Source organism: Hippopotamus amphibius, chromosome 2 (assembly GCF_030028045.1).
Source record: "Hippopotamus amphibius kiboko isolate mHipAmp2 chromosome 2, mHipAmp2.hap2, whole genome shotgun sequence".
NCBI lineage: Eukaryota > Metazoa > Chordata > Mammalia > Artiodactyla > Hippopotamidae > Hippopotamus > Hippopotamus amphibius.
Genome location: NC_080187.1, coordinates 196,807,541 through 196,821,907, shown reverse-complemented (window position 1 = coordinate 196,821,907; position 14,367 = coordinate 196,807,541). Strand labels below are relative to the sequence as shown.

The 14,367-nt window shown below is 37.7% G+C and overlaps 1 protein-coding gene across 3 annotated transcripts in view; it reads right to left on the bottom strand.

Annotated features, from left to right (window-relative positions):
• UNC13C (unc-13 homolog C) overlaps positions 1-14,367 on the bottom strand; it is a 620,639-nt gene that overhangs the window by 48,946 nt on the left and 557,326 nt on the right. For all 3 annotated transcript variants that reach the window (XM_057724491.1, XM_057724492.1, XM_057724493.1), the window contains one exon: positions 1,726-1,873. In XM_057724491.1, the coding sequence (XP_057580474.1) occupies positions 1,726-1,873 (148 nt within the window). The remainder of the gene's footprint in view (positions 1-1,725; positions 1,874-14,367) is intronic.

The window sequence follows — 14,367 nt, the reverse complement described above, 5'->3', positions numbered from 1 at the left end:
TCCCTCTTCCCCTTCAGTTTCTGCCCCAAAACCTGAATCAGAGAGGGAACTAGAAGATGATGGGGAAGGGGAGCAAAGGGCACATCAAGCTCCCTTCACACCTCAGGTCTTTTGGGCCTGATCATGTTGGGCTGGGGGCAGTTGGAGGGATGACAAGGTAGGGAGGGAAGAGATGGAAAAAGTTTCCACCCAGCATGGTTGAAGGTAACTATCAGAGAAAAGGCAAAGCCATTTCATATCTATAGCCTACCAATTTCAGTTATGCAAAAAAAAAAAAAAAAAAAAAAAAAGTGTACTTAGAAAAAGTCAGAAAAGGGGAGTAAAAAAGAAAAAATAAAGACCAAGACTCAAATAAGTTATAGTGTCAGAGGTTACTGGGATTATGAACCCTCTTATTTTCCCCCCATATGTTTCTAATTTTGCCATACAATTCACACAATACAACACAACTACAGGTGCCAATTCTATACACCAAAATTGATGCACATATGTAGCTTTTGGTGTGACGTCTATGCCGAAACATGGGCGGTGTATGTATACACATAATGTATATATACCTATAAAAGCAAAGGAAATTTTTTACACACTCACATTTTCTGAGAATGAAGCAACAACACTATTCTGATAGGATGTATTAGAATTGCATTCATACTTATACAGTTTAGAAAGCCTTGACGGATCATGGGTTCAAGGAGTAATGTATCTCTTGACAACCCTTTACGACGCAACTCTTTTCTCCTTTCTGGCACCACTGCAAGATGTGGCCTGGGTTTGCATATTGTATCAAAAGGAATATTCATAGCATTTAATGAGACTATCAGAAAGCACAAATATTAAAGACAGGTCAAGTACCTACCTTGGCATTATCTTCAATGCATTTAGAAAAATGAAAATATCCATGATGAAACATAGACAAGTCTGGAGCATTTTCATCACAGGAAGAAAAATCTGTATGCTTCCTTTGAAGGATCTCTCATCAATGAAGATAGTGTCCTCTCAATTATTTTTTATTATATCCGGGGTGTAATTCATTATGTTCTAGAATTTGAGCCTGTATTTGGCTTTTTTTTGGACTCAGAGTGACATTTTCAATAACCTCTCAGAAATGCCAGATCTTAAATGCATGTAATTACCAAAATATAATAAATCACAAAGCAACTTGAAAGAAAGGTTAACAGTAATATCCTAGAATCTTGTGAGTTGGGAACTTTGCCACATGAAACAGATCTGCGTTTCCAATAAAACACTTGGCTCTTGGCTCATTTCAAAGTAAAAGTTAGAATTTTTTCTCATATAAAATTAGGATTAAATGAGGTTGCCCTAATGAAAACCCAACAGCAAGAGATTTGCATTTGGAGTCAGGGTTTGGGGAATTATTATCATACTTTGAAAGTTACCAAGACCAACAAACACTGACTCTTTTGTTCTAAATTGAGAATATCACAGTTATGGATATCCAAAACTAGGTTTTACTAAATTTTGTGAAATTAGAATCAGCAGCAAAGGTCAATCATTCCATACACTTTTAGTATTAAGCATACCCCAGTGTTATTGAAATTATTTATAAAATAATTTGCAAAAAATTGGGTAATTTTCTGTTCACCATAATCATCCATTCTTATTGATGCTTTAATTTATTATGGTCAAATTATAGATATAATAATTTCTATGTTGAAGTTTAGTTATGTTCAGTTTACTTTTTCTCACATTCAATGTGTTACTTACTCTGTGAGGTTTGAGTGTCTATGAATTTCTTTATCAAGGCATCAGTTGTTTGGGTATAAAGACTGAGAGCATATCTCAGAGACTGAAGATCTGGGCTTTTCTCCAAGAAATTCTTTTTCAGGCCATTTCCTCCTGCATGAAAGTATTGCTAAAAAGAAAAAAATAATAATGTAAGTAGAGGCACTTAGAAAGAAGTACTAGAGGAGGGATTTTATTGTCATACTCGTGAGGCTCAAATGGAATAATACAGTATCATCGACACAAGGTAGATTTAGTACCACATGGCCATTGCCAAGTCATCACCGTGGAGTTCAGGTTCCCTCAATATCTCTGGAGTGTTACTCTACATCACAGACCTCAGATCCTCGAGGCTTAAGACTTTTCCTCTCATTCAAAGCTTAGGTTAAATAAACAGAATCATGAAGGTGCCGTGGTCAGAATGCTTACAGAATGCCAGGTTTAGAAAATATGTCAACTTGGTTGTTGACTTCTTCTTCCAGAGCATGAAAAAAATATCCAGGGTCGTCAAATTTCACAAAGACGGTAGCTCCTGGTCACGTATTTTCCAGATACTAGTTTGCAGTTCCAGGCCAGGTGCCCACTGCTCCCATCTTCCCCATGATCTAATCATAGGATGGGGCACTCATAGGCCAACCTTAGGAGGCAGAGTGGTCCTCTGAAATCCAACATCCTCTGAACCTTGTATCTGAGAAATGTAATACACAGAGTTTCTTTCTTCTTTTTTGTTGTTGTTTGCTTTTGTTATCCAACAAACTCAAAACATTCCAATATTTATAGGTAAGATAATGGAGAAGATACATGTTATTTGACAATAAAACCAGTCATTGAGGGATGTTAGCATTTCTCATGCTGCAAGTATTAAGCACAGATGTCACTTTGGAAGGCAGACTATCTAGAGATACATGATAGAACTAAGGATATTACTTCCCAACCATTAATAGATGATAATGTGTTTATAATATTCTGTACCAACAATGCTAAACTACACCCTCATTGCAACTTGTCTCGCTATGATCTAGGATTCTCACAGAACGGTATGTTTTGAAAAAGCTCAACAAATGATTCTGATACACTCTCCTATATGGATATATGTCATCTCTCTATCCCACTTAAAAATTTCTGAGGTAAAACATCTCAATGAACTGAAAATTCATAATTACGTTAGTTTTCTTCCCTATGCAGAAACACATTCTGAGGATTTGTAGGCAACTGAGTGTAATGCAGAGAAGATTCAGAGCATAGGCCACAGAAAGCAGGCAATGGGGACACGACCTGAAGAAAGTTTGCTACAACCGCGGACACCCTATTCCAAAGGAAAAACCCATGGCCACTGACAATTCCATTTACTGGCTCTAGCTGGGTGCACCGTGAAAACACAAGTTGTGCCTAAAGCTACCAATGGTTATGAAAAGGAGGCAAAAAAAAATGGGAAAAGCCTTTTCTTATTTTTGAAGATATGACAAAGATATAATATTTAAACTTGTTCTTTACCTTGATCTTCTTACAGAAATGTTAAAATATTTTCATATGTAGAGAGTATTTATTGAGGACTGAGAGTCCAGAATTGTTTCAGGTGACTTGGTAGATGAAAAAGATATCAGAGTTCCTTTCTTCAGGAAACATGGTATGATATTTAAAATAGAAAAATATTAAATTGCTGTATTGAGAGGGGAAGGTTTTGCTTGGACTTGACTGCTTTTCCTGGATGAGTGGTGGGGTGAGCTCTGTTTACGTAATGACTCAAGGAAGCATCAGATGAACTACCCTAATTGTAAAGAGCAGCAGGATAAACTGAAGCAGGACTATGTGGCATCTCTGTAGGGGAAGGCATTCTCCCTCTCAATGTTTCCCAGAGAAGCTCCAGTCTTATCAAACCTGAGTATAAGTGCTAGAGGATTAAATTATTAAAGTACAGGAAGGATAACAAGCAGCAGCTAAAATGATGCTTCATGATCTCTTGGGACCACTAATAGTTGTCAAGAAAAGTAGTGAAAAACTTTGAAATGGGCAAAAATGATTTAATGGGTGTTCTATATTACCCATCTGGGTTATCTTCACTTTTCATTGTCTTGGAGCTATGTAAAACTCTGTAAATTGTAGAAAATGGGTAATAATGTAAATGACTCTTGTCCAAAGAAATGCAAATTAATTATTTCTGGTGGGATGCAACTGATGACTGCTCTATGGCTAGATCTATTTTGCCTCTATTTGTAAGTTTATTTCAGCTTTCCTCATTTCTTATCTTTATGTGTGGTTCTTGGAATTCTCCTTTGAGCCAGTTGTAAGATCTTACTGGTTCCCTCCTTAATTGATGAGTTAAATAATATTTTGACAAGTTTTATAACTGCATGAACTAATTTTTATTGGAGTATAGTTGATTTACAATGTTGTGTTAGTTTCTGCTGTACAGCAAAGTGAATCAGTTATATGTATACATATATCCCCTCTTTTTTATATTCTATTCCCATACAGGTCATTACAGAGTATTGAGTAGACTTCCCTGTGCTATACGGTACTGGTCCTTATTAGTTATCTATTTTATGTATAGTAGTATGTATATGTCAATCCCAAACTCTCAATTTATCCCTCCCCTACTTCCCTCTTGGTAACTATAAGTTTGTTTTCTACATCTGTGACTCTGTTTTTTAAGTAGGTTAATTTGTACCTTTGTTTTTTTAGATTTCACATATAAGCAATATCATATGATATTTGTCTTTCTGTGTCTGACTTACTTCACTCAGTATGACAATCTCTAGGGCCATTCATATTGCTGCAAATGGGATTATTTCATTCTTTTTTATGGCTGAGTAATATTCCATTGTATATGTATACCACTTCTTCTTTAACCGTTGCTCCATCAATGAACATTTAGGTTGCTTCCATGTCCTGGCTATTGTAAATAGTCCTGCAATGTATATTGTGGTCCATATATTTTTTTGACTTACGGTTTTCTTTGGATATATGTCCAGGAATGGGATTGCTGGATCCTATGGTAGCTCTGTTTTTATTTTTTTAAGGAACCTCCATACTGTTCTCCATACTGGCTATACTAATTTACATTCTCACCAGCAGTGTAGGAGGGTTCCCTTTTCTGTGTTTTTTAATCACAGTTTCAATTTCATTACTTGCTATTGGTTTGTTCATATTTTCTAATTCTTCCTGGTTCAGTCTTGGAAGGTTGTACCTTTCTAAGAATTTGTCTGTTTCTTCTAGGTTGTCTATTTTATTGGCATATGGTTGCTTGTAGTAGTCTCTTATGTTCCTTTGAGTTTCTGTGGTGTCAGTTGTAACTTTTTTACTTCTAATTTTATTGATTTGAGTCCTCTCCCTTTGTTTCTTGATGAGTCTGGCTAAAGGTTTATCAATTTTGTTTATCTTCTCAAAGACCAGCTTTTAGTTGCATTGATCTTTGCTATTGTTTTCTTCATCTCTATTTCGTTTATTTCTGCTCTGATCTTTAGGATTTCTTTCCTTTTACTAACTTTAGGTTTTGTTCTTCTTTCTCTAGTTGCTTTAGGTATAAGATTAGGTTGTTTGAGATTTTTCTTTTTTTTTCAAGGTAAGATTGTATCGCTATAAACTTCCCCCTTAGAACTGCTTTTGCTGCATCCCATAGGTTTTGGATTGTCATGCTTTCATTGTCATTTGTCTCAAGGTATTTTTTGATTTTCTCTTTTTATTCCTTCAGTGATCCTCTACTCTTTTAAAACAAATGATCTTTCACAGTGTATATAAAGTAGCATGGTGACAGCATTCATAAAGATGACCACAGTTTTTACTGTCTAACTTGAGAGGAGGGGCCCTGGGTCCATGGCTCACCCTAACAGCATCAGTGGTGGGGTCAGCCTTCCTGCCTATTCTCTCTTCCTGTTTCCCTTAACAAATATTTACTAAATCTGTGTTGTGAACCAGACCTTGTGCCAAGGATATGAACCAAAAGAGGTCTAGAGATTGTTCTCAGAGGGATTATAATCAAGTAGGAAATGTAACTAAAATGTCAATGAATGACTCCAATAATATGTTGGAGGTATAATAAAAATGATTTAAAAAGACAGATGATGGGACCGGGAAACAATTCTGTTGGTGAAGGAATCAGTAAAGGCTTCCAAAGAGGTGACACCCATGATGTTTATCAGTTTATCAGCACTGTCATTTTTCACTTCAGCAGCCACTAGATAATTCAGTACCATGGACTACAGGAAGAGGAAAATCCCACCAGGTAACCGAGAAAAACTCTGAGAAATTGCTCAAGAAGAATTGAGGTACAGGTACTCCCTATTCTTTGAAAGTTGGCTTTATGCCACTTTGCTTTTACGAAAGACCTACCTTAGTACTTGTTTTTGCTAACCGAAAAAAACCTGAAAAGGATTTTCACTTTTGTGAAAAAAAGGGGAAAAGCAAAAACAGCTTGTTAAGCATTTGTTTTCCAGTGAATGCTTACAGAGGACGTGTGCACCTTGAATAGCGAGAGTGGCATCACCAACCGCCTTCCCCAGGAATTACACTCATCATCTCCACATCAAGCTGGCATAGTTTTGAATTTCATCTGTGCTTGATCTAGATTTATTTTGTGCATCCGTTAGCAAGATGAGCCCTAAGATAACTGCTTCTTGCCTTATGCCATTTCGGCTAATAAAAGGTTTCATAGGAATGCTTTCCTTTGCAATAGTGGGAGAAACCTGTAGTTGAAGTTCTCATACTCTGTTTCTTTGGTATAGTTTAAAATATATTGCTTTGCTACTTTTACTCTATTGTTATCCCTAAACTTATGCTTCCTAGAAGCTACAAGTTGCCTCTAGGCAGTAGAAGACCTAGAGTAGCTAAGAGATGATGCAATATGCTTCAAGATTTACAGTGCTTTTTAATACATTAAAGACCCTGAGACTCACTGTGGTAGGGAAATCTGTTTAACCTTTCACTAACATATTTATCTCTTAAAATTATTTGGCTATAGGATACCTATCACACAGGACATCTATTAATTCTCAGGGTTACATAAGTATTCCATGGAATATTATTTAGGAAACTCTAGGGTAGAAGAATGTAACTGGACTTCATATAATTGACATATTTTTGAGGTTCTGGAAGACTTTACATAAAAACTGAACTAGAGTTAGGCTATGAATGCATAGACTATGTACAGTATTTGTCTTGAATCCCTCTAATAATTTTATAGGAAGACATGTTTTTACTAAAACGGCATTATTTTATAGGTTTATGACACATGAGGGACTAATCATGAAGTGAAAACATAAATAAGGTATGACCTGAGGGTTTCTCTGTAGAGTTTCAGGTTGATACAAAGCTGACTTCTTCCTTTTGAGCCATGGAGTGTTATGAGTCATTTTGTAAAGGCTCTAGCAGGATAGTTGTGAACAGCAGAAAATTTGTAAGGGCAGAAATGATGCCTTTGTCTTTTGAGTGCATTGTATGATAGAAGATGTTGCAAGGCAAACCCAGGCCAGAAGGCAGCACTGTTAGCATCTTGCAACTTGTTTTCTCCCCTAAGAACGAAAGCTTCCATTCAGTGAACACAAGTAAATAACACATGCCACGGGCTCCTCACTCAAAGAGCAAAGGAAATGATTTCTATGGTTATACAAATGCCACCTTGATGAAAATGCTACTCTGTGGAAGCCTTTCACACAGTGTTTCGAACCTGGGTGACAGCTCCAAGGAGCACGGGTCTGTTTATCTCACCAGCACAGTTCTTGCATGCACCTTGGCACTCAGAGATTTCACATTCAGTTTTGACTCTGCAAGAGCCCCTGAAGAAACAGGAGAGTAGACTTTTATTTTGCTGAGACTTGGGTTTGAAGGATATAAATGTGGGCCTGTGTGTGGGAGTGAATATCTTAACTATTAAACCAAACCCACTATCCATGGTTCAGTGCAGCTTACTTGATCTCCATTCATTATTGAGAGCATTTTGTGGGGGGATTATACGCTAGAGGGGGGTTGTGAATGTGAGCTCTTAAAGCCTTTTGGCTGTTTCCCTTATGCATGTAAAAAGTGAATTTTTCTCCACTGGTTCTCAAGAAAAAAGCTGGAACTCAGTTGTTTTTTTGCTTGCTTTCTTTTTTTTTTTTTAATCCCCTGCAACCTGCAGCATAATCCAAGAACCTGCAGTTTGTTTTGTTCAGATGTTTACTTAGACTGGTGTAAATTAGTAGAAAATAACTGTCAAAATAACAAGTTAGGACAGGTCATTCCTCTTCATTGAAGAAAGGAATTTTCAATCCATTTAAGAACTGTGGAGAAGTTGACTGTTTAGTGCTATGAAGGATAAGAATATCAGCTGGGTGACATTCTTTCTACCTTAGGCCCTGTTCTGGTCTGGTATGTGACCACAAACTTGGACAGGCAAAGGCAGAAAGCATGTTTTTCAAATGTGCAGTTGAACCAAAATTTGAAGTTATTACATTGGATGACAGAATTCGGCTTCAAAAGGGTCTTAGCAGTCTGGAATGGTGGGTCAACATTTACAGAATGAAATGACAAAGAGAAAAGGAAAAGGCCTGCATTCACAATACATTTTTTTCCTGCAAAGTACAGAATGGAGGTGACTTGGCTTAACATCAGTTAAATTTTAAAAGCCATTAAACTTTAATTGTTCTCAAATTTAATATGATTTATTAAGTGACGGGACAGCTATCAAAGCTAATGAAATCTGATTATTAATTACCATCATAGATAGGTCAAAACAAAGGGGGTGATAGAGCGACAGTATTCTCTGCTGATTAGAACACATTTGGAATATTAGGGTTGTTCCTAGGCATCATCATTTACAAGAAATATGAAAAAGTAGAAGTCACCCAAAGGTAGATGACCAGAATTTTGTGAGGTCTAGAAGGCATATTATTCAGTAATCAGCTGCAGATAACTTGGGCATCCTGATAGTTTTATTCAATATCTGAAAGGCATTGAAAAGGAAAAGACATAGAAAAGGAAATAGAATTATTTTATAGTAGTTTCAAAGGATAGAAGGAGAACCAATTCATAATTAGAAGCACCAGAGAAATACCAGATACTGGTTTGATATAAAGAAAACCTTTCTAATAATAAGTGCATTTTAAAAACTGAAGCTGCTTCTTGTGAATTAGTGAAGTCCCGTTTATTAAGGGGTGGTCAGTTGGCCGTGGGTCAACAACACTGTAGGTGGCATCTCTCTATGTGAGCAGGAAAAGAAAGATGTCAGCTTCTGTTTCCAATTTTGAGGTTTCAGAATCCTTTCACCTCTTTGACCTGCTCTTTACTCTAAAATGTGCTAAAAAATTTCTACATCTTTCCTCTATGCAGTGTGATTTTTTTGCATAGATTAACCTCACAGAATATTGGTTCATTCATTTGTAGAATGGGAGCAGAAATATCCACCTTGCCTGACTGTGGTATTGTAATGAAATTAATTACTCTGGAAGAGCTTTGTGAACTGCAGAGTTCTTTATACTTGTAAGAAGATAAGCTTTACTGTTAGAATAACTCCCTAGCCCTGCTTTTTTACCAAGCACCAACCCCTGTCTCTAGCAGTTTACTAGGTATTTATTTCCACGTTCATGCTACGATGTTTAACTCCAGTGTGGTGATAGGAAAACAGCCCTCCTGTCTGACTTGCCATTTTTCTCAGTGAGATCATGCTTCCCAGCCACTTGGCTGAAACTCTGAATCACCTGGGCTCCTCCATCACTCTTGCCCCATTTTCAGTTGGCAAGCTCCAGTGACTCTCCTGTTCTTGTGTCACTCATATCCATGTTCCACTTTCTACTCCTAACACCACCCCCTTGGTGATAGTCCTTATTATTTTAGGCATTAAATAACTATAACTGATCTCTGACTACAGTCTTGAAGTATTTAATCCATTTTGCACATTCCTATAAGATTTCCATTGCTGAAATGGCCCTTGTAGCATACCATGTATTTTCAAAATCATCAACTTTCAACCCCAACATTTCCTGTAACCTTACTTTTACACTGCTTCACTATGCAAAATTCCAGTTAAATCCAGTCCAGTCCATGGAGTGGTCTAGTCACTGACTCCCAGCCTTCTGGTCTTGTGCCTTTTCATGGTCAAATCCTTTCTCCTTGATTATGTTCAAGTCATGAGTCTTCCTCCAAAGAAAATTGCTGTCTTTCCTCTCCAGCAGTGAACTCCCAGTTGTCCTTCAAGACCACTCTTTCAGCTTTTCCTGATTTCTGGAGTTCATGGTGGTTGCTCACTCCCTTAAATCTTTACCACTTTTATCTGTGCCCCACCCCACCCTCCAAGCCCAGTGGCATCTGTATCACCCTGTTCCATATCTGACACTATTTTTTTTGTCAGTTAACACATATCATTACCTAATTTTCAGTGTGCCTTCCCTATCTTTTAATCTAGATTAGAAACTCTTCCAGAAAAGGAACAGCACTGCTTGCCAGAGGGGAGTCTCAGAAAGCACCAAAAATCTTAGGCGGTTTGTGCCTGATAGTGTGAAGATGCTGTGCACAGGAAGCCAAAGGACAGAGGGCAAGGACTTGGACTATTACTTGGCGCAAAGTGTCAGATTTAATAGTTAGCTTCGTTAAGAGAGAATGCATGGAGGGAAGAAAGGAAAGGAGGAAAAGAAAAAACTGGTTGTAGTACAATATGTGGGATCTTGGATTTACCAGCTGAAAGAGGCTCCTTCAAAATAAACCGATCCTCAGGCAGTATAATAGTTACACTCATGAAGAGCTTTCTATATGATAGGAATTGTTTTAATTGTCTTACATGTGATAACTCGTTTAATTTTCTGACAATAATCCCTTAAGTCCTATTATTATTCCCACAGGAGAGGACAGTGACTTGTACACTCTAGTCTCTCTCTCTTCTTAATCACCCACTATTCTGATACTCTAACTGCCAGTGGTATCCCGCATGTTGTTTCAAATATTTTACTTACGTTTGTATTTATATCCATTTTCTCATGTTTATTAAGGCTTCCAACCCTCATACAGCAATACATTGCTTCACTAATTTCAGGGTGAGTGGTAAGGGGCACGGTTATTACACCTGAATGAGAGCTGGAAAGAGCTAGGTATGAGGTATCATTTTCTTTATCTTGAAAAATAACCAGAGCTATTTTTTTCTGTTTCTTGTATTCTTCATGAAAGTGCAAAAAATAGAGCATTTCAGACTGTAATGTAATTTATGAGAAAAAAAAATAGAACTGCTACATAAAAAATCAGGATAAATACTGTCTGCATGGTTAGCAAGGCATTCCTTTTATAATCCCCATAAAAACACTAAATTCTTCTAATTCTTCATATTTGCCATATATTTAAAGAACTTTCACAATCTATTTTTATTGACTCATGGAAATATGCTACTGTTTCTTTTTTTTATAAAGTTATTTATTTATTTATTTATCGGCTGCGTTGGGTCTTTGTTGCTGCACACGGGCTTCTCTAGTTGCTGAGAGCAGGGGCTACTCTTCATTGTGGTGCCCAGTCTCCTCACTGTAATGGCTTCTCTTGTTGTGGAACACGGGTCCTAGGTGTGTGGGCTTCAATAGTTGTGGCACATGGGCTCAGTAGTTGTGGCACATGGGCTTAGTTGCTCCATGGCATGTGGAATCTTCCCAGAGCAGGGCTCGAACCTGTGTCCCCTGCATTGGCAAGCAGATTCTTTACCACTGTGCCACCTAGGAAGTCCTATGCTACTGTTTCTTTACAAGGTTGCAGGAAGATTTTACATATACTCTTTGGTTACATATACTCTTTTGGTATAAATTTCTCATCATCACTTGTTACCTTTACAATACCAATATCATACTTTTGGAAGATCCATGCAGACGATCCATTTTACAGATTTAGATATAATAGTAACTTGGCTTTAACAACTGAGGTTAACTTTTAAAAAATTATTTGGTAGCTATTTAAGAAATTATTTTCTAAGACAACTGGAGTCCTCTTTTATACATCAGCTCAGAATATGCTACTCCCTCCCTTTTGCCAACAAACTAATGTTCAGATTCTTGGTGTTTAAGCCTCACCATTTTGGCTACAATTCAATGTGTCGCTTCTATACCCTATATTTCTCAACCAGTCTTGATCTCCCTCTACACTAGCCTGTTTGAAGTTTTCAGGCTGCCCCACACCATTTCACATTTCACTCAATCTTTTCTGTAAGCCTGTGATGACTTCTCCCCCTTGCTTTTCCCAATTCATGCTCTAAAACCTAAAACTTCCTTCTCTAGGAAGCTTTCCCTTAGCCACTCACAGAGAATTTATCCTCCTCTCTGCACTTCCCAGCGCTTTGTCTGCAACTCTTTTATTCTGTGAATTGTAGATGTTTTTGTTCCTAAGAGCAAGATCTCTCATTTTCAGCCACCTCTCTACTGCTCACCATCTTTTCTACATACAGTAAGCTCTCAAATAATGATTTTTGAGTTGTAGTACTCCAAACTAGGTAGGTTGTTTTGTTCTTCCCACGAGCTGCCGAATTTTAAATAATGCAAAAACTGTACTGACAATGATAAAAGAAAACATGCTAAGGAGCAGCCACCAAAATTGCCTCTTGAATAATGGATACCAGGATGGGGTAGGACTCAGTCAGGGTAAGAGCCTCCCATGTCCTGTTATTTGGCTGGAATCCTGAGTATCAGAAATGGTGTTATCTAGGATTTTTCAAAGCCATATTTAAATAGATATTCATAGTTTGTTCACATTCTCCCCTTTATACCAAGAAATGCAGATTTCTAGAGGGCCCTCATCCATGCATTTATAATTTTTAGAGAAACCTCTCTATTCCACGGCAGATGTCAAACATCTGCTGCATACATTTCAGAGTGTCATGTTTAGGTCCAAATAACAAGTGTTCCAGGGGAATTTGGAAGGCTGGGAAAAATAAAACCAGTCAGTTTTGTTTTTTTTTTTCCTAGGTTTTTCAAACTTCATCAGAAAACTAGAGGCTTGTTCAAGATTTTAACATTTTTTTAAGTCTTGGAATTCATGTTCAAGAGTACATGCTGTTGGAAAAAGGCCTTCTGTTTCTCTTTGAAAGAAACCCACATTTCAAGGAATCTCATGGCAGTCCTGGCTCTTCCTGAGATAAGGGTCTGAGACTCAAAAGCTCAGCTTTAAATAGGGTTGCTCCATTGGCCTCTGTAGCACCTTGCACACACTGATTAAGCTGTTGACTATCTTTTTCAGAGCTATTGCCTTTCTCCTTTTATTTTCAAATACTATTGATTTGGCTCAATGTGGGGAGGTAAATGTAATGTCTCCAAGGCCAACCATGCTAGCTGCAGAATATCATTGTAATTCTGTTTCTTGTGCCATGTTCTATCCTTTTAACTTATAATTGAAACTACTGTGACTGGTATGACAAAATAATCAGTCCAATTAAAATTTCAGTGTTTAAGAAAGTTAATATTTTCATCAGTATTTGTGTAAGGGTTGAAGGATTTCACATTACTTTAAATAATTAAAAAGTAAACTAAATAATTGAAATACAGTATTTTAATTTAGAAAGAACTAATCTCTCTGTAGGAATATCACCCATTTTCACTTGCTACATCTTCCTACACCTTATTAACATTTAGTAAAGTAATGAAACATAAAAGCAGGGACACTGATTTTAGCGTTTGGGATCTTTTCTCAGCTCGGCCAATTACAAGTAACTCTGTGGCCTCAGGCAAACAACTTAAGCCTGCTTAGCCTCCGCTTTTTCATCTGTAAAATGTGAATGACCATTCTGGACGTACCTAACACCCAGGATGTTTATAAGGATCAGGTGAGATAATGTACATTCATGAACGATGATGGAAAGAATGCACAGCCCTATTTCAGTCTATAGTCTACAAACTCCATAGTATTCTCTTCCTTCAATTCTCACTTTCTCATGTCCAGCTTATTTGCTTAAATTCAGCCAAAACGGAGTTAAGGATCACATCTTTGGCAGCCCTGGTAGCATCTACTGCTTCAGTATACGAATATCTTTCTCACGAAGTCTCTTCCTTACAGTATTCCCTTTGCTGGGCTCCCAGCAGACATTGACTTGTTAGCTCTTGAGGCTACAATACTTTTAAGTAGTATTCCTTTCTCCTGAATTCCTTTGCAAAGTCAGGGCAAATCTCAGAATCAAAAAAGATAAAAGGGAGTCCCAGCTTTGGCAAACTGATTTTAGGGCCACTGAAAGACGTATCAGGTGAATCTCTTGGCAGATGGGTGGAGGGCAGGGATAAAAGGGTCTCAAAGCTGGTAAAGCAGGTGTAGCATGGAGACCCCAGAGAAAAAGTTGATATCATAGAGGTTTGGGAATAGGGAGGCTGAAGACCTGACCTTAGACTCTGAGGTTCAGAAGGACCAGGGTCAGACTCCAGTCCCGGAGAACAAGATAATGACTTGGACCCATTTACTGGATCTTGGACACCAGTCAGTAATTTTTTCCTAAAGAGCAAGGCAAGTGTCTGGTGGCTGAGGCTGAACTAAAATATCATCACAGATGACCTGGGAAGGTAGATGGGATAGTTGAGGTGTCAACTTGTAGCTCAGGGGGATTTGCTTGGGGATCAGGATTGTCCCAGAGTTTGGGCAGAACTTGTCTTGCAGGAGGTGCTCATTTGTCCCCACCAAGAAGAATTAGAAAAATGCTGGGGTTGGGGA